Source organism: Xiphophorus hellerii, chromosome 22, assembly GCF_003331165.1.
Source record: "Xiphophorus hellerii strain 12219 chromosome 22, Xiphophorus_hellerii-4.1, whole genome shotgun sequence".
NCBI classification, from domain to species: domain Eukaryota; kingdom Metazoa; phylum Chordata; class Actinopteri; order Cyprinodontiformes; family Poeciliidae; genus Xiphophorus; species Xiphophorus hellerii.
The window spans coordinates 29,885,240-29,907,760 of NC_045693.1; the positions used below are offsets into that span (position 1 = coordinate 29,885,240).

Here is a 22,521-nt window from a genome sequence, read left to right on the forward strand (position 1 = left end):
GATCCAGTCCTGGATTCACTCCCCATCAAGGTTGGGAATATTGGTTTGACCTCTGATAAATGTTGACTTGGCACCACAGAATATATTGGGAGAGTAAATATTTTAATTTCTTAAAGGTTATAGAAAATATTTTTATTTTTGGTGATTTTAATCTAACAGAATCAGACTTCAATTTGGTCAGTGCTGGTGAAATTATAATAGTCAACTTGTTTCTTAGCATTCGTCTTGCAGACTGTTTCCAGAATTCAAAACACTTGGGTTAACCACCAAATTATTTTCTCTGCTACATCAGAAAATCTTCTGTGGGGATAAAACAATCAATCTTTCATCTTTTTCACAGGAATTGGAGAAAGAAATGTCCCAAAGTCCTGACTGCACTCATTCAACTCCTACGGCTGGCAACACAGAACAGGTACAGAAGTTGGGTTTTCATTTTGAATTTACCAAACATTTTGGCTGGATTTAAAACTAGTTTCCTTCCATGGGTGATGGCCCTCATAGAACAATCATTTAAGTGAAGATATCTCTGTGAAGTAGTCAAGGGCAGTATGGTGTTGACTTGTATTTATTTTCTGTTTCAGATCACAGCTGAAAATGATCAGGATCAGATGACAACCAGTGTCCCAAATGAGACAGACCCTGTCCTGGATTCACTCCCCATCAATTCAGAGGTATTTTATGTTTAAGGTGCAGCTAAATGATGTCAGTCAGCCAACCTGTTCAACTTCAGTGTGTCTGTGTGTGGACCTGAATGCCATGTGGTTTATCTGGACATTGGTTTGTAAGGACAGTCTCATGTCATGGTTTTCAGTTTGTAAGTTCAGCGTGTGTATGTGTGTGTTTCATGGTCACCTGCCCCAATGTGATACAGGAGGACCATATTGTATATGGGGACCTTGCGTTCTTGAATTGATAAAAACATATGTTTTGGTTCTTGTGACCTTGTAAATATTGATTTGACCTCTGATAAATGTTGACTTGGCATTACAGAATATATTGGGAGAGTAAATATTTTAATTTCTTAAAGGTTAAAGTAGATGCATAGATTTTTGCTAAAATTTCTTTTAATTTCACAACAGAATCAGACTTCAATCTTGTCAATGCTGGTGAAATTGGAGTATTTTGAATATTTGTTAAAGTTTGCTGTCATTCAATGTGTATGACGTTCATCTTTTAAGGTGTTTCCAGGATTTAAAACACTTGAGTTACAATCAGACTATTTTCTCTGCTGCATCACAGAATTTCTGTGGAGAAAAAAATCAATTTTTCTTCTTTTTCACAGGAATTGGAGAAAGAAATAACTCAAAGTCCTGACTGTCCTCGTACAACTTCTTCAGCTGGCAACACAGAACAGGTACAGAAGTTGGGTTTTCATTTTGAAATTACCAAACATTTTGGCTGGATTTAAAACTAGTTTCCTTTCATGGGTGTTTTCTCTCATAGAACAATCATTTAAGTGAATATATCTCTGTGAAGTAATCAAGGGCAGTATGGTGTTGACTTGTATTTATTTTCTGTTTCAGATCAGAGCTGAAAATGATCAGGATCAGATGACAACCAGTGTCCCAAATGAGACAGACCCTGTCCTGGATTCACTCCCCATCAATTCAGAGGTATTTTATGTTTAAGGTGCAGCTAAATGATGTCAGTCAGCCAACCTGTTCAACTTCAGTGTGTCTGTGTGTGGACCTGAATGCCATGTGGTTTATCTGGACATTGGTTTGTAAGGACAGTCTCATGTCATGGTTTTCAGTTTGTAAGTTCAGCGTGTGTATGTGTGTGTTTCATGGTCACCTGCCCCAATGTGATACAGGAGGACCATATTGTATATGGGGACCTTGCGTTCTTGAATTGATAAAAACATATGTTTTGGTTCTTGTGACCTTGTAAATATTGATTTGACCTCTGATAAATGTTGACTTGGCATTACAGAATATATTGGGAGAGTAAATATTTTAATTTCTTAAAGGTTAAAGTAGATGCATAGATTTTTGCTAAAATTTCTTTTAATTTCACAACAGAATCAGACTTCAAACTTGTCAATGCTGGTGAAATTGGAGTATTTTGAATATTTGTTAAAGTTTGCTGTCATTCAATGTGTATAACGTTCATCTTTTAAGGTGTTTCCAGGATTTAAAACACTTGAGTCACAATCGGACTATTTTCTCTGCTGCATCACAGAATTTCTGTGGAGAAAAAAATCAATTTTTCTTCTTTTTCACAGGAATTGGAGGAAGAAATGTCCCAAAGTCCTGATTGTCCTCGTACAACTTCTTCAGCTGGCAACACAGAACAGGTACAGAAGTTGGATTTCATTTTGAAATTACCAAACATTTTGGCTGGATTTAAAACTAGTTTCCTTTCATGGGTGTTTTCTCTCATAGAACAATCATTTAAGTGAAGATATCTCTGTGAAGTAATCAAGGGCAGTATGGTGTTGACTTGTATTTATTTTCTGTTTCAGATCACAGCTGAAAATGATCAGGATCAGATGACAACCAGTGTCCCAAATGAGACAGACCCTGTCCTGGATTCACTCCCCATCAATTCAGAGGTATTTTATGTTTAAGGTGCAGCTAAATGATGTCAGTCAGCCAACCTGTTCAACTTCAGTGTGTCTGTGTGTGGACCTGAATGCCATGTGGTTTATCTGGACATTGGTTTGTAAGGACAGTCTCATGTCATGGTTTTCAGTTTGTAAGTTCTGGGTGTGTATGTGTGTGTTTCATGGTCACCTGCCCCAATGTGATACAGGAGGACCATATTGTATATGGGGACCTTGCGTTCTTGAATTGATAAAAACATATGTTTTGGTTCTTGTGACCTTGTAAATATTGATTTGACCTCTGATAAATGTTGACTTGGCATTACAGAATATATTGGGAGAGTAAATATTTTAATTTCTTAAAGGTTAAAGTAGATGCATAGATTTTTGCTAAAATTTCTTTTAATTTCACAACAGAATCAGACCTCAATTTGGTCAGTGCTGGTGAAATTGTAGTATTTTGAATATTTGTTAAAGTTTGCTGTCATTCAATGTGTTTACCGTTTATCCTTTAGGTTGTTTCCAGGATTCAAAACACTTGAGTCACAATCGGACTATTTTCTCTGCTGCATTACAGAATTTCTCTGGGGTGAAAAAATCAATTTTTCTTCTTTTTTACAGGAATTGGAGGAAGAAATGTCCCAAAGTCCTGGCTGTCCTCATACAACTTCTACAGCTAGCAACACAGAACAGGTACAGAAGTTGGATTTCATTTTTAATTTACCGAACATTTTGGCTGGATTCAAAACTAGTTTCCTTCCATGGTTGTTGGCTCTCATAGCACAATCATTTAAGTGAAGATATCTCTGTGAAGTAGTCAACCATTTCATATATGGGGACCTTGCTTTATTGAATAGATAAAAACATATGTTTTGGTTCTTGTGAGGTTGAGAATATTGGTTTGACTTCTGATAAATGTTGACTTGGTGGCACAGAATATAATCTTAGAAAAATGTTTTAAATGTTGTCAAAGTTAAAAAAATATATATATATATATATATAAATTTTGTCTTTTGTATTTATCTACATCTTGACCACACAATATTTTTAATTCAACAGTTTAAAAGTTTGCAGAAAATGTTGTTTTTTATGACTGGAACCCTCTGTAATTATTTGTCTCATTTATTATCCAATATAGTATGATCCCAAAGGGGAAATTGCTTATTCATTGAAAAGCTACTCCATCTGAGCTAATAAATATAAATAATAAAATATGTCTGTCTGTCTGTCTGTGAAAACGTTTGGGCACCCCTATTAATCTTAATTATTTTATTTCTAAATATTTGGGGTTTTGCAACAGCTATTTCAGTTTGATATATCTAATAACTGATGGAAACATTAATATTCCAGTATTGAATTGAGGTTTATTGTACTAACAGAAAATGTGCAATATGCATTAAAACAGAATTTGACAGGTGCAAAAATTTGGGTACCCTTATCATTTTATTGATTTGAATACTCCCAACTACTTTTCACTGACTTACTGAAACACAAAATTGGTTTGGTAACCTCATTAAGCTTTGAACTTCATAGACAAGTGTATCCAATCATGAGAAAATGTATTTAAGGTGGCCAGTTGCAAGTTGTTCTCCTATTTGAGTCTCCTCTGAAGAGTGGCATCATGGGCACCTCAAAACAACTCTCAAATGATCTGAATACAAAGATTGTTCAACATAGTTGTTTAGGGGAAGGATACAAAAAGTTGTCTCAGAGATTTAAACTGTCAGTTTCCACTGTGAGGAACATAGTAAGGAAATGGAAGACCACAGGGACAGTTCTTGTTAAGCCCAGAAGTGGCAGGCCAAGAAAAATATCAGAGAGGCAGAGAAGAAGAATGGTGAGAACAATCAAAGACAACCCACAGACCACCTCAAAGACCTGCAGCATCATCTTGCTGCAGATGGTGTCACTGTGCATTGTTCAACAATTCAGCGCACTTTGCACAAGGAGAAGCTGTATGGGAGAGTGATGCGACAGAAGCCTTTTCTGCAAGCATGCCACAAACAGTCGCTTGAGGTATGCAAAAGCACATTTGGACAAGCCGGTTTCATTTTGGAACAAGGTCCTGTGGACTGATGAAACAAAGATTGAGGGGTTCCGGTGACGTCAACTTCCGAGATGGCAGCTTGAGCTGACTGCACCTCCAGTAAATCTTAATTTGACTGCCATTAATTGCCAAATATAACAAAAAATGAGTAAAATGGAATCTATAAGGGGGTCTAGAATGGGGAAAAGGGATGGGAATAAGAAAACCACGAATAAAGAATTGGCAAAAGAAAGAAAGACGGCAGGTAGCTCACCAACACATCAGCACCTCGGCGAAGCTAATGCTAATAAGCTTTCCACTGACTCGACTGCACTAGCGCAAATCCTGGGGGAGTTACGGGATTTCCGAAAAGATATGAAACAACAGCTTGATGACATTAAGTCAGAACTCATCAACATACACCAAAAAATTAAGGAGACGGATGACCGAGTCAAAACGCAAACCATTATCATGTCTTCAGGGACTACCCAATCATAAAAGATTACTGGAAAAAGATAAATAGTGCCTTACAAGATATTTTCAAGCAGAACATTCCTTTTGAGATCAAGCTTATGTATTTTACATAATTTCTTCAAAAAGAAATAAATATTTAATGACTATTTTATTAATAGCAAGTAAGAAAAACATTACAAGAAAATGGTTATCACAAGACAAACCAACTTTCGATGACTGGATCGACATAACATTTAACATGTATAAAATGGAAAAGAAATAACAGTCACAGGACTGAACAATTCTGTCAGTGGTGGCAGATTTGGGTAGAGATCTGATTTCATTTTTAGAGACCAAACTTGATTAAATCTCCTATGACAGCCATACTTCATAATTATTCTATACCATGTCTTTCGTTTATGTATTTCTTTTTTTTCTGGTTTGCTCTTTACATTTCTAACTTGATTCCTTTCTCTATTTTTGGTTTCTTCTTTCACACTCTCTTTATTCCTTGCTTTATAATCTTTCTCAGGGAAGTGAAGTTGCATTTTTGTTTTGACTGTTATTATGCAATGGTCTACATGTCTACCTTATTACAAATGTTGAAGTTAATCCTGTGATGTAGAGACCTAAGTTTATGTAAGTGATACTTTCTTGAGAATCAATAAAGATAAAATAAAAAAAAGAAACAAAGATTAATTGTTTGGTCATAAAAAATGGCGTTATGCATGGCAGCAAAAAAATACAGCGTTTCAAGAAAAACACTTGCTACCCACTGTAAAATGTGGTGGAGGTTTCATCATGCTTTGGGGCTGTGTGGCCAATGTCAGCAATGGGGATCTTGTTAAAGTTGAGGGTTGCATGGATTTCACTCAATATCAACAGATTCTTGAGAATAATGTTCAAGAATCAGTTACGAAGTTGAAGTTGCGCTGGGATATTTCAGCAAGACAATGATCCAAAACACCGCTCCAAATCTACTCGGGCATTCATGCAGAGGAACAATTACAATGTTCTGGAATGGCCATCCCAATCCCCAGACCTGAATATCATTGAACATCTGTGGGATGACTGTAAATGCTCGGCGACCATCAAACTTAACTGAATTGGAATTGTTTTGCAAAGAAGAATGGTCAAAAATACCTTCATCCAGGATCCAGGAACTCATTAAAAGCTACAGGAAGTGACTAGAGGCTGTTATTTTTGCAAAAGGAGGATCTGCTAAATATTAATGCCACTTTTCTGTTGAAGTGCCCATATTTTTGCACCTGTCAAATTCTGTTTTAATGCATACTTCACATTTTCTGTTAGTACAATAAACCTCAATTCAATACTGAAATATTACTTATGTCCATCAGATATATCAAACTGAAATAGCTGTTGCAAACACCCAAATATTTAGATATAAAAATAATTAAGTTTAATAGGGCTGCCCAAACTTTTTCATATGACTGTATATATATGTATGTATATATATATGTGTGTGTGTGTGTGTTTTTAAATATATGTTTAATTTGTTCTTTGTAGTGTCAAAAACATCACTTGATGTGCACAACAGTATCCTCTTTGGAGAAGTGTACTCAGTGTTTTGGACCTTGTTCTTCATTCAAGTGGGTTGGCTACCAGTGCAAAGGTAAGATATTTAGTTAATTTGTACTGTGAATTAATTAAATTTAATAGGATGTATGTCTTTGTTGAACTGTTGACCATGAACAAATTACAGTTTCAGAATTGAGTATATAGTTTTCAGTACAATGCAATTTATGTCATCATGGTGACTTTCAAAGCAGTGGAAGTTTTCAAAGTACCTTAAAGCCTTTAACCATGATCTTTATTTAAAACAGAACATAAAAATTTTATCCAGAATGTTCAATTTTGCACATTTGAAAAAAAAAATTGTTAATCTATATTTAACTATTCCATCTGATCTAAAAGTAAGGTGTAATGGTTTATTTGAGATTTTGGATTTTGCTTGTCTTCTGTGGTTTTTTTACATTTAAATTTTTTCACAGGTTGTTCAAAAGTCTGGCATTCATACTGCCTTAAACAAATTACAAAGGATGACGGATCTCAGGTGAATATCCACATACGTTTTTTTAGCTTTGCCTTCTAAGTCTCCATTTTAACATAAATTATATTTCCCACTTCCCACTCCCAATTTCAGGCAAAAGAACTGTTTAAGTATTCCATAGCTGACTCCTCATCAGATAACAACACATCACCTTCCAAAGAATGTGAAATGTCAGACGATGACCATGCATCTGATATTGACTACATACCAAATTCAGAATCTGCAGAAGCTGATGAAGACTCAGATGTTAGCATCCCTCTTCAGCCCATCAAGTCTAAAGTTGGACAAATTCAAGGAAACCCAACAATACCCGATCTCACTTCATTCTTGCCAGACTCAAGTTCTGTGGTTGAACCTTGCACATCAAATTACTGGCCTCCTTTTCACACAGATGATATGGGTGATGGCACATTCGAAACATTCAGCCCAGCCAAGTCTACCAAAGACTCAAACAATAAACCAAAAAGTCAAAAGGAGCTTCACAAACAGGAATCCCCACAGCATATTTTGAGTGCTAAGAACTACTGCTTTGTATGTGGTAGGCCACAGAGCAAAATTTCACGCCATTTAAAAACCCACAAGACACATGCTGAAATTGCTTATGCCTTTTCCCTTCCGGAAGACTCAAAAGAGCGCAATGTTCTTCTAGAAAAAATGAGAAACAAGGGGAACTTCAAACATAACTGTGAGGTTTTACAAAGTGGGAAAGGATCGTTGAAAGTTAAGAGAAAGCCAAAAGCAAAGACTGGAACATTTGTACATTGTATGTACTGCCAAGGTATGTACATTCGAAAGGAACTATGGAGACATGTCCAAAGATGCCCCTGTAAGCCACAAAATGAAGATTTGAACCAAGGACATGGAAGAACCAAAGTACTGGGTTTTGCTATGGCTCAAGAGTCAGCATTCTGTCAAGAGATTTCAAGTGGGGTTTGGAAGCTCCTCGGTCCCATGAAGCAGGATGATGTAGCCACAGTTGTGAGAAATGACCTGACCATTATTCAGTTTGCCCAGTCTCTCTACAACAGACATGGACAAGACCCTACTAAGTATGAGTACATCCGACAGAAGCTCCGTGAAATTGGACGTCTGTTAATATGTCTACGGTCTGAATTCTCTATACATAACTTGGAGGAAGCTGTGAAACCTGCTAACTTCCAAAGAGTTGTCCAGGCAGTAAAGATTGTCTGCGGTTTTGATGAAGAAAAGCATTCATACCAAACACCAAGTCTTGCACTAAAACTGGGACATACACTACAGAAAATCAGTGACATTATCCATTGCCGAGCGCTCATGGCAGAAGATGAAGAATTGATTAAGTCAACAGACACTTTCAAAAAGCTGTATACATCCAAGTGGTCTGAGTTAGTGTCACATACTGCCTTGAACACTCTGAGTCATGCCAAATATAATAAGCCATTAACCTTACCATTCACAGAAGATGTTCAGAGTCTTCATAGGTACCTTAAGAAATCTGGAGAAAATGCATTTTCTAACTTGAAAGAAGAGGTCAGCCCCCAGAATTATGCAGAACTTGCAAAAGTTACTCTTGCACAGGTCATTGTGTTCAATCGAAGACGAGCTGGAGAAGTCTCAAAGATGCGTCTCAGAGGTTTCCAGCAGAGAGATGACTCCAAGCTCCATGAAGATGTTGCTGCTGGATTGTCCAAGGTTGAAAAAAGGCTCTGTAGCTACTTCAGTCGTGTTGAAATAATTGGAAAAAGAGGTCGAAAAGTTGCGGTTCTCCTTTCTCCAGATGTGGTGGATGCTCTGACTCTGCTGGTCAGCAAAAGAGAGCAATGTGGTGTTTGCTCCACAAACATCTTTCTTTTTGCCCGACCAAGATCTCAAAGTCACTACAGGGGCCAAGACTGTTTGCGTGTTTATGGAAGCCAATGTGGGGCGAAGCATCCCGAGTTCCTCAGGTCCACGCAACTCAGGAAGCATGTTGCCACATTGTCACAAGTCCTCAATCTCAAAAATAATGAAATTGACCAGGTGGCTGACTTCCTGGGACATGATATTCGTGTCCACAGGGAATTTTATCGCTTACCTGTGCCAACAACACAACTGGCAAAGATTTCTAAGCTTCTTTTGTCCATGGAGAAAGGACACGTATCCACCCTGCAAGGAAAATCCCTTGATGACATCGAAATCGAAGGTTATTGCTGAATTTTTTTTGTGATCTTATTTCCATTAGTAGGACTTGTCTGACATAATCAACATTCGTAAAACTGGTGGATTTAAATAAATGATTATTATTGGAAAATATTACAGTAGGGATTCTCTGTTAGAAAATACTAATAAATACAAAATGTGTTTTAAGCCTCATTTTGGTAATGCTTAGATATAATTTTATGTATGGCACTCATTTGTATTCTAATAATGCCTTTCAGATGAAATAGAACTAAGTGAGGATGAAGAAAAGGAAGATTTAAGTGACTTGGATGACTGCGATTCTGTGGAACCCGTGGAACCCGTGGAAACCGTGGAATCTGTGGAACCTGAGGAACCTGTGGAACCTGTGGAACCTGAGCAAAGCAAGAATATGGATGATTTGTGTATGTTACTTGAATCCAAAGATGCTATAACTTTTTGTCTATCTGTTTTTTGTTTTGTAAACTTTTGTTGTTTGTCTTAGTGGGAGCAGTGTCATCGACAGCAGAGGAAACTGTCCCTCCTGTTGAAGGCAAGTCAAGTTTCCTTATGAGTCTGTGTTTTGATCCTAGCTACATTTAGTTAAAGCATAATTCTACTGCGCTGACCATATTAACTAGTTCATGCTTAAAGGCCATGCAGTCTAGATGACCTCAAACTATATGCCATTTGCTTGAGACATGTGCCAACCTAGTGAAGAGTGTTACGACCGGCTCTTTGAGCCATACCAAAGACAGGAAGACACGGAGTTCAACAATAAATAAGCTCTTTATTGAGCACAAGCATGAAATAAAACTAAACTGAAACAACTTGTTTTTTGTCCACATGCCTCCATTTGGGAGATTGCTTTTGTTTCTGCTTGGACATTTCTCATTGTCCTTCTTCTCCACCCAATTTCCAGTAATTTCACATTTTTGAAGCATTGTATTCCAAATTTTTGTCCACTTTCTCAGTTAGTTGATTAGTAGAGAAACTTACAAACATGCTTGGCCAGCAGCCATCTTGAATGTTTTTCATTTTTTGTTTTAATAAACTGTTTTAATCATTTTTCTCTTTACTTTTTTCCCTTCAGAGACCTCCTCTGCTGCACCAAGAAGACAACCAAAAAAACCATGGTCAAGTGCTGAGGTTTCTGCTGTTATGAGGCATTTTAAAGCTCACATAGGTAAAGGAAAACTTGCCACTAAAAATGAGTGCAAACACTGCAAGTTGGTGGAAGGTCCTGTGCTGGCTCAAAGAACAGCACAAAATATCAGGGACTTTGTGAGAAACCGTGGAATAACTGCTATGAGGCAGGCACAAAAGAAAAGGCTCTAGATTTTATGTGAAGTAATCATTTGTTCAAAAGTGTTCCATTTTGTTCATGCTACTAAAACATTTTTTTTTTTGTTGCCTATCAAACAATATTATCTGTAAAGTCCCGTGACTTAGAGGCTGTTTAAATGTATTTGTGTTGATAGGCAGAAAAGCGTTTTCCTAATGGTGAGGCATTTTTCTGTTGTCCAGCATAAAAATTATTCGAAAAGGTGGCAGAATTTTAATTTAACATTCTTTTACTTATTTATTTATATTCAGAATATTTGGCAACAGTCTGCACCCTAAAGCCCTTATTTTACTTTTGTGTACGTTTTGTTGAGGCACTTAAATTAGATTGTTTTTCTTTTGGTAATTTCAATTTGAGGCTTACTTTTATTTTTTAAAGAAAAATAATTGAATTATTTGGTCATATTTACCTAATAAAATATGTTCTGTTAATGCTTTGTGCTGTCAGGTTGTGTATTTATGCTAATCAGCAGGTTTTTAAATATGACGTAGTTGTCCCTTTAAAGTTCTCACAATACTTTGTTTTGTTCTCATAAACCACATTTGCTGATGTCCATATAAGCCACCATGTTGTCAGGCTGCTGAAAGAAAGGCTGTGTAGCTGCTATCTGAAACCTAAAGTGAGCTAAATTTTTTTCAGATTTTTTGCAGTGTTTTAAGCCACCTCCCATTGCTCTAGCTACTTGGGAAAGGGTAGTCCAGCTAAACCACCGTCGGGCCTGTTTGGCGAAAAAGGCAGGCTATACCTTATATACCTGTAGGTGTGTGTGTGTGTGTGTGTGGGTGTGTGTGTGTGGGTGTGTGTGTGTGTGTGTGTGCGTGTGTGTGTGTGTGTGTGTGTGTGTGTGTGTGTGTGTGTGTTCAGCACTTTCTCTTCCTGTGAAGCGCTTTGAGATGTTTTATCCATAAAAGTCGCTTAATAAATAAAAATTACTGACTGGTTTAGTTCTGATCCGGATCTGGACCAGAACAGAACTGAAGCAGATTATTGAGTTAAATTAGGAGATTAAAGTTTCACATCTGAATTTCCAACAACCCCCCCCCCCCCCGCCCCCCTCCTCCTCTCCCCTCCCCTCTCCCAGACTTTCCCTCAGACCATCGTCCAACCAGGACCCGCTGCACAGCAGGGGGCCTCGGTGATGTCACCTGGTTACTATGGCAACAAACACCAGGCCTCCCATCCGGCGAAGCCCACAGGTAACCTCCTCACCTGCAGACCGTAGTCTGATTGGCCACAGACTAACGGTAGACTGATGATGTCATCAACAGTTCTGCTGATGGATCCTCGGACCAATCAGCAGCCGGGCGGTATCGGGTCGTACCTGGCCGCGTGTTCTGCTGCTCTGTGCTGCTGCTGCCTGTATGACCTGCTGCACCGCTGACCATCATCACCTTCATCATCATCCTCAGCAGTGACCATGTGACCGTCCAGTCTGCTGACACCAGGAATGTCCGACATGTTTGGGTTTAAAACGACGTTATTGTCATTAAAGGTTCAGAGGAAAATCCTGCTGTCTGATTGGACAGCGAGCAGAAACAAACATGGAGGATGATGACATCATCTGAAAGCATTTTCTAACCACTCTCTGTTGGTGTCTCTTTGATGATTGACTATTGATCTTATATCAGATTGGTCACAGCTGATCTATAAAGTGATTGATAGGTAACTGTTTGTATTGTAACATTTTAACAGTTTTTTTTCTGTTTTCTCTTTTTTTCTAAAGAAAACATGTTTCCTCTCATGCAGCTGCAGTTTTGTTTATTATTATTATTATTATTATTTGAATTGACCATTTAAAGCAGGGGTCTCAAACTCGCGGCCCGCAGGCTAACTGCGGCCCTCGGACGATAGTTTGTGGCCCCCGCCTTAATATGAAAGTTTAATGTTAGTGCGGCCTGCGAGTTTGATATAATTGGCACTTTTCAGTGTTGTGTGCAGAGCTGAACGAACTTACCAATCACGGTGGAGTATATTGCTCTCGGGGGCGGGACATCGGCCGGGCCTATTTGCATTTTCTATTTGTCATTATTTGCATGCGGTACATGCGCAATTTCCGCGGCCGCTCCCGCTTCACGTGCTTCAGCATCCAGTCTAGACCCGGAAGTCGCTGATCAGTGTAACGTAATTAAGGTTAGGCGCTGTAACGCTTGGGTTGTGTTTAAGGGAGGAGAGGAGGCGGCAGATTCGTCAGGACGGTCAAAAACTCACAACCACACTGGTACTAGGAATTCCTCAGTGTTGTCCTTTAATAAATACACTCTTCACCAACCTTACAAAGCCCGGTTGAACGGCTGCTATATTATCAGACATGAAAATTGAGCAGCGTCCAAACAACCCGTAACATTACTAAAAAGTTAGGGAGCTAACATGTCCGTCTAGCACGTTTCTCCCACGCTCTCTACAGAGAAGCCGTGGCGCATACTTCTGACATCATTAGCAATACTAGAGTATCTTAAAGAGACACTACACAATTACGGCTGTTACAGCGCCTGACTACGGCCAAATATGGTAATAGGCAATCAGAAAGGTTCGGCTGAGGAGACCGTATGTGTGAATGCGGCCCAGCCTCACCCAGACTCTACCTCCAGGGCCCCCGGGTAAATTGAGTTTGAGACCCCTGGTTTAAAGCCTCTCAGCTGATTTAGTTCCAGTTTATTGTGCCAAACATCTCAGCAACACGGCAGGTTAAAGTGTTTTACATGATAAAAACATGAGAAAATAAACTATTTGATTAAGAACATAGGATGAACAAGTAGTCAATACAACATTTTATCAGTGCCATCATAAAACCATCAATCATTTCTTTCATCTTCATTATTTCTGTAATCAGGGATCTGCAGCACCGTCATGCAGCTCTCCAACACGCCTGAATCAGATGAGCAGAAAACCTTGCTGACCAGGAGGAACCTGACCTCTCACTCAGTTTATTTCAGTTTAGATTAGTTTACAGGTTTCTATCCAAGGTGTTTCCTGCAGAGGAACATTGTGCTGGTCTTCCTCTGGGTCTCCTCCCAGCGGGACCTGAACACCTCACCATCTGAACCACCTGGCTCCTCTCAGTGTGGAGAAGCAGCAGCTCTGCAGGATCATCGCCACCTTACTGCGGTGGAGCGGACCGAGTGTCCAATGATTCGGAATTAGGCTCAACTGTTGACCCCAACGCAGGTCACCCAGGAAAATCACATGTTTAGTAAGCAGTGATGATTATACAGACAAGCTGAATGAAACTTAAATAACCCCGAAAATGAAAAGTTTAAAAACGTCAGTGATTAAATAGTGATACTTTGATTTTGTGAATTATTTCTGTAACAACCTTCAGATGAGTTGAGAGCGTCCATTTTCACTGAATTCTGCAGAATTTCTTCTGCAATGCAGCCATTACTGCAGCCTGTAGAGGACCTGCAGTGTTTTCTAGGACTGCTGCAGTAGCATATGGATTCATAACCCCAACAGCAACAACAGCTCCAACAGCAACAACCCCAACAGCAGCCAAAACTCCATGGATGAAGGCGTTGACTTTCTCAGCCTTTCTTCTTGCTTCATCAGAACTCATGTTTGGATTTTCCTTCTGCTGTTTTTCCATTTCTTCCTTTATAGCTTTCTCTGCTGCTTGCAGCATCTGGTTGGTGTAATATTTTCTCTTTCCTCCATTTTTCTCACCCATCTTGTTGATCTTTTTGATAAGCTCTGTGACCTGATCTGGATCTTTAGCTCTATTGTTGAACACATGGTATCTTTTACCGCATTGATCAATGAAATTCTTCAGGGCCTTGTTGCCATCGATGATTGTTTCAATGGAGACATCTTCCTCATCCAGATCGTCTCCATGAGTGAATAAAACCAGAGTGTAATCTTTGGAGTCTGCTCCAAAAATCCCCTGGATGATTTCCACCGTTTTTTTTTCTTCTGGTGTGAATCTGTTTGGCTGGATCACCACCAGGAAAACATGAGGACCAGGAGCAGCAAATGAGATGCATTTGAGGATTTCTGTTTTTATTTTCTGTTCACTTTCAAAGATATCGAACAGACCTGGAGTATCAACCACACTTAGCATTTGACCATTGAACACTCGGATTTCTTTTTGACACTCCTTTGTAATCGCTGAAGAGTTGAGCTGAGATTTAAATATTTTCTCTCCTAATATGGTGTTTCCTGCTGCACTTTTTCCGGCTCCAGTTTTCCCAACTAGAACCATCCTGAGAACTGGTTCCACTGGTTCTGTTGAGAAAAAAAACAAGGAGTTAAGAAAGAGAGTTTAAATTAAGAACAAAATGAATGTTTTACAGAAAAATACAAACTTTTGTTTGTTAATCTTATATTTTAATATCAATTAGTCTGAAAATAATCAATAGTTAATATCTCAAATTTTTTAATTAAAATAATAAACAAATCAAAACTGTTTTGGAGGAGGAAACAGAGCAGGAAGTAAAAGGAACATGGAGAAAATCAGGGTTTAACGTGACGATCCAGCGAAGAGAGTGAAAGACAGGAAGTGAAACATTGAATCCTGGAACAACAGAGCATTTGATTGGCTCACAGGTCCATATTAGTTATGGAGGATTTCCTAAGGGGAAATCCTCCATAACTATGTTATGGACCTGTCTGTTGTTCAACATCTTGTGAACAACAAGATGTTCACAGCATCTTGTTGCTATGATCATAAAAATGTTCACAGCAACAAGATGGAGGAGCTGACAGCCTAATCCTCTTCATTCAGAGGGAGCAACAGGAAAATCAGGAGACTTTATAAAATCTAAAGAAAAAAAATAAAAAGAAAGTCACCAGAAGATGTAGAGTTGTTAAGAACTTTCAGTTGAAGTGAGACTATAATTTAAAATTTTTTTAAAAAAATCAAATGTAAATGTTAGTTCTTCTCATGAATTTAGCAGTGATGCTATACAGGGAAGCTGAAGTCAGTAAAGTTAATTTATAAAATGTTTTTCACAGACATAAAATCACAAAACACTGTATAATAAAAATCAATATAGTTGAAATCAATAAAATCCATCAAGTTTTTCTTCTTAATGGATTTTCTGTTTCTAACCACCAGAAACAAGATGTTTACAGGTGACAGACTGAATGTAACTGAGCCGAGATGAAACTGAAACTATTCAACATCAGAACATCAGCAGACACCAGGATGAACGATAAAACTCCTCTTCTTCAGAAGAACATTTATTAGATTGTATTTTTTACCTCATTCTATAGGATTATATACATTTTATTACCGTTTATGTTTTAGGAATATTTCTATACTTCACTGTTCATTACCTCCATATTATTAACCATCTTAAAGTTTAAAGATTTCAAGTCATTGTGTTTATAAGATTTTTTTTAATAAAAAAGTAACCAAGCTTCATCATCAGTAATTTTCTAAATCTTGTCTGTTGCTGCTCACTTCCTGATAAACCTTGACTTCCTATTTACATCAGTGGATATTTTTTATTTCGTTTTTATCCATCTGCGACAGACTGGCGAACTGTCCAGGGTGACCCCGCCTCTCCCCCGAAACGTTCACTGGAGATAGACACCAGCACCTCCCGACCCCATTAGGGACAAGAGTGTACAGAAAATGGATGGATGGATGGATGGATGGATGGTTTTTATCCATCATCTTCTGCTTATCCAGAGTCGGCAGCCTCAGTAAGGAGGCTCAGACTTCCCTCTCCCCAGCCGTTCCCAGCAGAGTAACATTGTCCCTTCAGTGTGTACTAGTCTTTCTCTGGGTCTCTTCCCGGTAGGACCTGAACTCCTCACCAGGAAGTCTCCATCCTCACCAGATGTTGATCCACTTCAATTGGCTCCTCTCAGTGTGAAGGAGCAGAGGCTCTACTTTGAGTCCCTCCTGAATGACTGAGCTTCTCTCTCTAAGGGAGAGCCCAGACACAAGAAAGAGAGGAGAAGTGGTCAGCTTGTCTCCAGCAGCTTGTAGCAGCTTTGTTACATAAATAAATCAGGATAAACTAATCGTTTAGAGCGAGATATGAGGGGCAGAATAAAGACGAACAATGGATCAATTTACAGAGGATAATAGAACAACAAAGACGGTTTAAGAACAAGAGGTCTCACTTTGACATAAATATTAGGTCTGTGTCTGGTGAATTTTTAGTTTGTTTTCCAATCAGTGAAATAACTCTAGGTGGGAAGAAATATTACTCAAGTAAGAGCAGCAACACTTCATATCTAGAAAGCGTGCATTTACTATGAAAATGCTAGTGTGAATGCTGAATGCTCAATGCTGAATGCTTGCGGTGAAAATGGCAAAAGTTTTTGAAGCCAACTGCTGAAGACTTGCAGAAAGGTAAGAAATAGTCCATGCAGAGTGAAAAACCTAAGTAAAAGACAAAAATTTTTAATAGCTAAAACTAGCTAAAATACTAATGATAGCAAATAGGCTACCACTAGCATGCTGGGTTACAGTAATCCATGAAATTTAAAAATAAAAAAAAACAAAAAAAGAAAAAACTCATTTAAAACCTAAAATTTGAAAAGGACAGAAACGTTCCCCTACTCCTTCTGATAAAAACGGTGGTTGAGTGAAATCCAAACCTTTTATGGTTCCTGAGATATCGACATTTGTTTGGAGGCATTGTTTAGCACAGTGACTACAAAAAACATGCTACATGCAGCACGAAAAATCTGTCTAAAGTTCAAATCATTCCCAGGTGTTAAATAATAATATTGCTCAAGTATAAGGTGCAGTGCAGTAAAACTTCTAAGTACGTTTTTGAAAAATCTCAACTTAAGTAAATGTAGCTAGTTACCACCAACCTGGCATATTGTGTCTAGTCTATCTTTCCCTACTGCTGACACTGAGAACTAAAAAGGGAACCTTTGAGAGAGACGGACGGAGTTTGGCGTTTCGAACCCCAGACCTGGCCTGATGATGAAGAAGGTGCTGCAGCAGGAGAAGAATGTTGATCGACAAAGGCAGGGATCTCTGTAGGACTGATGAGCTTTCGTCTCTGCATGGATGGTGAGGTCACACAGGACTTGGGTGCTGGCAGGAAGAGTCTTGGGTCTTAGGGTGACTTCCTCATGTGTGTAGCGTTCCTCAGCTTCTTGTCTTGCGGCTCTGAATCTCCCTTCATCTTGTCTCACAATCTTTCTGGTCCGTTGAGATGTAGGCGAGCCAACCTCATGAAAGGAAGGCACCAGTTCTTCTTCTTTGCCTTGGTCTTCGTCTTTGTCTTTGGGGTCTGAACCCAGCTGATGAGAGAAGTGCGATTTGAAGCCACAGGTTGTGGGTCCGACGGGTTGGTCCCCATGTGCAGGACAGTCTTTGGCTCTGTGGCCAGGGCTTTTCTTCAGCTGCAGAGTTCTTTGTCCGTTTCAATCTTGGCTTGAAGCTGCCTGGAGGATCCAACCAAAGGTTCCTCTTTTCCACTCACCTTTCTTAGGATCATTGATACGCCACCAGGTGATATCTTGCGTGGAGCCCCAGTCCGAGAGAGAGTGACAGTCATATTTAGCTTCTTCCATTTTTTAATAATCGCTCCAACAGTTGATCTTTTTCACCAAGCTGATTGGCAATTGCCCCGTAGCCCTTTCCATCCTTGTGGAGTTCTACCATTTTGTCTTTGCACAGCTCTTTGGTCTTAACCATGTTAGTCTTACTGACTGTGTGGGACAAGAGTCTTTATGCAGTGAACAGCTTCAAACAGGTGCTTCTTCTTTCTGATTTTTACTGGTGGGTAACATCTAATGTTAAGATGTATTATCGCCATCTACTATGCTGGAATGTGGACCAGAGTATCTCCCTTTAATCTAAATTCTTATATGTAATCCTGTTTACTTCAAAAATTTAATAACTGCTTTATTTATTTTATGTTTAATTAATATCTTATTAAGTTTTGATGTCTCTATATCATATTTCCTAATTTCTTGTTTTAGCTTCTTTCTACTTACTGTATATTTTTCACAATGAAATATTACATGTTCTACTGTTTCTATATCCATACCACACTCACAACTACCTGTTGGATGTTTACCTATCAAATGTAAAGTTTTATTTAATCCAGTCCGAGCCACAATATTCTCATTACTACTTGTTCTTTTCGATTTTCTCCTATTATTTCCATATTCCCTACTTTCTTTTGTATATGAAATAAATTACTACCTTTAGTTCCTTCCTCTCACAATTGTTGCCATTCAGATTTAATTTTACTCTCAATAATTGATTTTATTTCAGATTTACAATACGCTATTTCCATAATTCTACTTTGTTTTAAGGACAGCTTAGCTAAATGACCTGCCATTTCATTCCCTTCTATATCTTTATGAGCTGGTATCCACATAAACCTAATCTTTATTTGAGTTTGTGTCATTCTAAATATAACTTCATAAATTTCATATACCAACTCCATACGACTTTCAGATGAGACATTTAAAATAGACATTAGTGCTGATAATGAATCTGAACATATAGGAACTTTTTCAATTTTATTTTGCTCTACCCACTGTAATGCCTTCAGTATTGCTAACATTTCCACTGTGTAAACAGCTAAATGGTCAGATGTTCTTTGTTTCATAAATATACCTAGTTCAGGAATAGCATAAGCAAATCCTGTTTTATTTGAAACTAAATATTTTGAACCATTGTTATATATAATTGTAAAGGATTTATACATATTCTTAATTCTGTCATTTACAAAATTTACCCAGTTATTATCTTTATTAACCTGCATTTCTTTATAAACCTCTAGATCAACATTCGCATATGGAAACAACCAAAAAGGTGTAATTGGATAAGGCACTGCAGCACAGTACCTCTTTCCCTGTACACCTACAGTATTTCCCTAACTCATTTATCTGCTGTCCATGCAAAACAGTCTATTTTAGACTGTTTTGCATGGACAAAACAGTCCCAGCAAGGTCTCAGGATTCTTACTGTTGGATTATTCTCCTACTTGTGTCCCTGCAAATTTACCCAATAATTCAGCATAATTAGCTTTTGTCTTAAATATAAAGGAATCTCCACCATTTCCACCTGCACTGCCAAAGATGGAGATGTCTTAAAAGCTCCACAGCATAATCTCAAAGCTTGATTCTGAATTACTTCTAATTTACTAATCACTGATTTTGCAGCCTGCCTATAAACTACACATTGGTAATCCAACACTGATCTGATCAAAGCAACGTAAATCTTTTTTAAATTTAATTTTATTTGCGTCCCAATCTAATCTTGTTAAACACCTCATTATATGTATAACTTTTTTACATTTCCCTTTAATATACTTTCCATTATCAGTTTTATATATATCGGATCTTGTTACTCCCTTCTGTACCTGTATAACTCTATTAAACAAAAAATCTTTAATAAAAATATAAGCCCTTCCTGTAATCCCGATTTTATATAATTTTGTAAGCAACCCATCCTTCCATACCATGTCAGAATAAATGAAATATTAACAAACTTATTTGATGTGTGATGATGGCACTTGATAAAATGTAATGCTTACTGCTTTTTTCAACTGTTTACTGGATGGTGTCGTTTATGACTTTGTATTTTTGTGATTTTATAATATAAGCCCATTTGAAATGCCATGTTGCTGAAATGTGCTATATGAATAAAATCGATTGATTGTCTGCTACGCACCATCATAAACATCCTTGAATGTTTAATTTCCCTTATGAAAGAAAACAATTTGGTTTTGTATCTATGTAGATTCTCTATGTGAATGGAATCATAACCTCCCTATAAAACTCTGCTCCTTGTCAGATTCTCCCTCATAGTCAACTCTGTATTACCTGTTTTTCACAAGTATTTTCTTGTATATGTTTTCTTTTATTTTTCATTAAAACTTTTCTGTCTGCACTTTGCTTTGTTACCCACACCCATGTTGACTCATAGCAAGAGGGAAAAAAACCGGTTGAACAGGAAAATTAGACGATCATTTGTTTAAGCTCAGGTAAGAACGGAGGACAGACCACATGACTGATTACAAAACATGATGCTTCCTTTCTCCAACTTGGCCTTATGTGGAGATAACTGTGAAGTGGAATTAAGCGGTGAGTGATTTCATCTTTTACAAATAAAATCTGAAAAATTATCAGAAAGATCTGTTCTGATCTCCTCTGATCAAACTACCACATGTTTGCTGTGGAAAAGACTCCAGATCTCAATCTGTGTCCACCAGGATTGATCAGAGCTCTGTGAGATATTCAGAGCTTGGGATGATGTTATACATCATAACTCTGCTTTAAACATCGTTACAACATTCTCCCTGACCTGCTGCTGGTTCCTGAATCTGAAGTTAATGTTTCAAGGCCACAATGCAAAACACAATGATCTGGGATTTAGTTTCAACATTCAGAAAAGTATGTGCATTAAGTTTACCTTGGGTTTCTGATCCAGCTGCAGCTGCTCCAGTCACCTCCATTTCCTCTGAGAAATTACATTTTCACATATTATAAAACTCATAATAGTAAAACTTTTCATGAGTAAATATTGTTACTTTTCATGAGTAATATTGTAAGTGTTACTACATGCAGGGACAAGAAGCCACAGAGAAAGACTGTCGTAAACCGGTTTATCAGGAATTAATACCCTGGGCTCATCTAAAACTCTAACTGTGAAATTATAAAGCTCATCTTAATCTGATGCAGTCCTCCAGCTTCCTGAAACAACTCCCAGTCAAATCTGTTTTCAACCACTAAGGTTTGTCTGAAGAAGCTGCATCAATGTTTCCTTTGACTATCTCTGCTTTTACTTTGCTTCTGCTAGGACTGACATTGACTCTTTTCGATTACCAAGCAAACCACTCAGGATTGGTCACAACTTTAAAACAGACTGAGAGGAAAACTGTGGAACATTTACGTTTATGAAATGATTGAACAATAAATTATGAAGGCATAAAAGTCTACAGTCTAGTGAAAGTAAAACACAAAATATCCTCTCATATTAATAGGAAGTTGAAGCAATGAGCTGCAACACAAGAACCTCATTTATAAAGTTACTCATTGGTGAAATCTGGTGATTTTCTTATAATTTGAAATCTTTAAACTTTAAAGACAGTAATATGAAGGTAGTGAACAATGATGTGTAGAAATAGTTTGAAAACATAAATAATGAGAAATAAATATATTAATTAGATAAAATTATATAAAAAATATATCTAATGAAGAAGAGAGTCAAAATATTAACTAATAAATGTTCTTACCAAAAAGATGAGTTGTATCACTCATGTTTGGTCTCTTCTGGTTGCTCCTGCTGCTGCTGATGTTCTGATGCTCAATAGTTTCAGTTTCATCTTAGCTCAGATATATTCAGTGTGTCACGTGTTCTACCTGTGAACATGTGACATCTGGTGGTTAGAAACAGAGCAAGTGATGGTGATGAAACAGAAAGTTACAGCTGGAGTTTAAAATGTAACGGTTTAATATTTACAGAATCTCTCGTTAAAATCCCAACCCAAACCTAAAGTAATTCTGCGTTGTGCATCTCTGCTGCTGCAACTTTTCTGCTTCCAAGCTATTCCTGTAGCACAACTTCACTAAGACTGTCCTGTTGTGGATTAATATTTGCAACTCAAACTCCCATAAGGTTTTTAACAGTTTGTTAAATTAAACATGATACCTTCTGGTGACTTTCTTCTTCCCAGAGCTGGATTAATAAAAGTCTCATTATTTTCATGCTTCAGCTTCACCGACTGTTAACTTTTCCATCTTGTTACTGTGAATATTTTCATTCTCCAACTGTGAGTTTTCATGTCTCAGATAAAAACTCTCAGCATTTTATCAGCTGCTCCTCATTCCCCTGATTCGGCTCAGCTGAACACAACGTCACTCTCCATGTCCGGACTGATTTTCACTGTTCTTACATTGTTCACAGTCTAAACTGTTCACAAGCCAAATTGTGCACTTTATTGAATGAACTGCTGTTGTATTTGAAGATGATTTAATGGAATAAAGTGTGAAAGAAAAATGACAGAAAACACTGAAAA

General features: G+C 37.8%; 5 protein-coding genes across 10 annotated transcripts in view; 3 read left to right on the forward strand and 2 right to left on the reverse strand.

Annotated features, from left to right (window-relative positions):
- Positions 1–4,303, forward strand: part of LOC116712662 (histone-lysine N-methyltransferase SETD5-like) — a 7,364-nt gene extending 3,061 nt beyond the window's left edge. Inside the window, exons 6-13 of one of the 3 annotated variants that reach the window (XM_032552475.1) lie at positions 1–30; positions 341–412; positions 582–671; positions 1,283–1,354; positions 1,524–1,613; positions 2,225–2,296; positions 2,465–2,554; positions 3,167–4,303. In XM_032552475.1, the coding sequence (XP_032408366.1) occupies positions 1–30; positions 341–412; positions 582–671; positions 1,283–1,354; positions 1,524–1,613; positions 2,225–2,296; positions 2,465–2,554; positions 3,167–3,343 (693 nt within the window). In that variant the 3' untranslated portion in view covers positions 3,344–4,303. The remainder of the gene's footprint in view (positions 31–340; positions 413–581; positions 672–1,282; positions 1,355–1,523; positions 1,614–2,224; positions 2,297–2,464; positions 2,555–3,166) is intronic. The other 2 variants (XM_032552477.1, XM_032552476.1) reach the window with 2 other exon arrangements.
- The window catches only part of LOC116712679 (cysteine-rich and transmembrane domain-containing protein 1), a 17,446-nt gene extending 5,204 nt beyond the window's left edge, over positions 1–12,242 (forward strand). The window contains exons 4-5 of the mRNA XM_032552500.1: positions 11,658–11,772; positions 11,845–12,242. Of these exons, the coding sequence (XP_032408391.1) occupies positions 11,658–11,772; positions 11,845–11,957 (228 nt within the window). The 3' untranslated portion in view covers positions 11,958–12,242. The remainder of the gene's footprint in view (positions 1–11,657; positions 11,773–11,844) is intronic.
- Positions 1–22,521, reverse strand: part of mcm8 (minichromosome maintenance 8 homologous recombination repair factor) — a 216,385-nt gene that overhangs the window by 155,288 nt on the left and 38,576 nt on the right. The window lies entirely within an intron of this gene.
- Positions 7,178–11,363, forward strand: LOC116712651 (uncharacterized). The gene is made up of 4 exons (XM_032552456.1): positions 7,178–9,256; positions 9,492–9,656; positions 9,737–9,784; positions 10,325–11,363. Exons 1-4 carry the CDS (start codon positions 7,264–7,266, stop codon positions 10,567–10,569), a joined length of 2,451 nt encoding a protein of 816 aa, XP_032408347.1. The 5' UTR covers positions 7,178–7,263; the 3' UTR covers positions 10,570–11,363.
- LOC116712669 (GTPase IMAP family member 9-like) lies at positions 13,209–21,848 on the reverse strand. Its single transcript, XM_032552488.1, has 3 exons — positions 21,739–21,848; positions 20,916–20,963; positions 13,209–14,794 (listed from the first exon to the last, which is right to left on the reverse strand). Exons 1-3 carry the CDS (start codon positions 21,761–21,763, stop codon positions 13,917–13,919), a joined length of 951 nt encoding a protein of 316 aa, XP_032408379.1. The 5' UTR covers positions 21,764–21,848; the 3' UTR covers positions 13,209–13,916.

Excerpts from the sequence above, each read along its gene's own strand:
- LOC116712651 (XM_032552456.1), top strand. The coding sequence starts at position 7,264 with ATGTCAGACGATGACCATGCATCTGATATTGACTACATACCAAATTCA. Across the intron at positions 9,257-9,491 it reads TGATGACATCGAAATCGAAG|ATGAAATAGAACTAAGTGAG; the intron begins GTTATTGCTGAA and ends AATGCCTTTCAG. Across the intron at positions 9,785-10,324 it reads AACTGTCCCTCCTGTTGAAG|AGACCTCCTCTGCTGCACCA; the intron begins GCAAGTCAAGTT and ends TTTTCCCTTCAG.
- LOC116712669 (XM_032552488.1), bottom strand. The coding sequence starts at position 21,763 with ATGAGTGATACAACTCATCTTTTTG. Across the intron at positions 20,964-21,738 it reads TGATACAACTCATCTTTTTG|AGGAAATGGAGGTGACTGGA; the intron begins GTAAGAACATTT and ends GTAATTTCTCAG. Across the intron at positions 14,795-20,915 it reads AGCTGGATCAGAAACCCAAG|AACCAGTGGAACCAGTTCTC; the intron begins GTAAACTTAATG and ends TTTTCTCAACAG.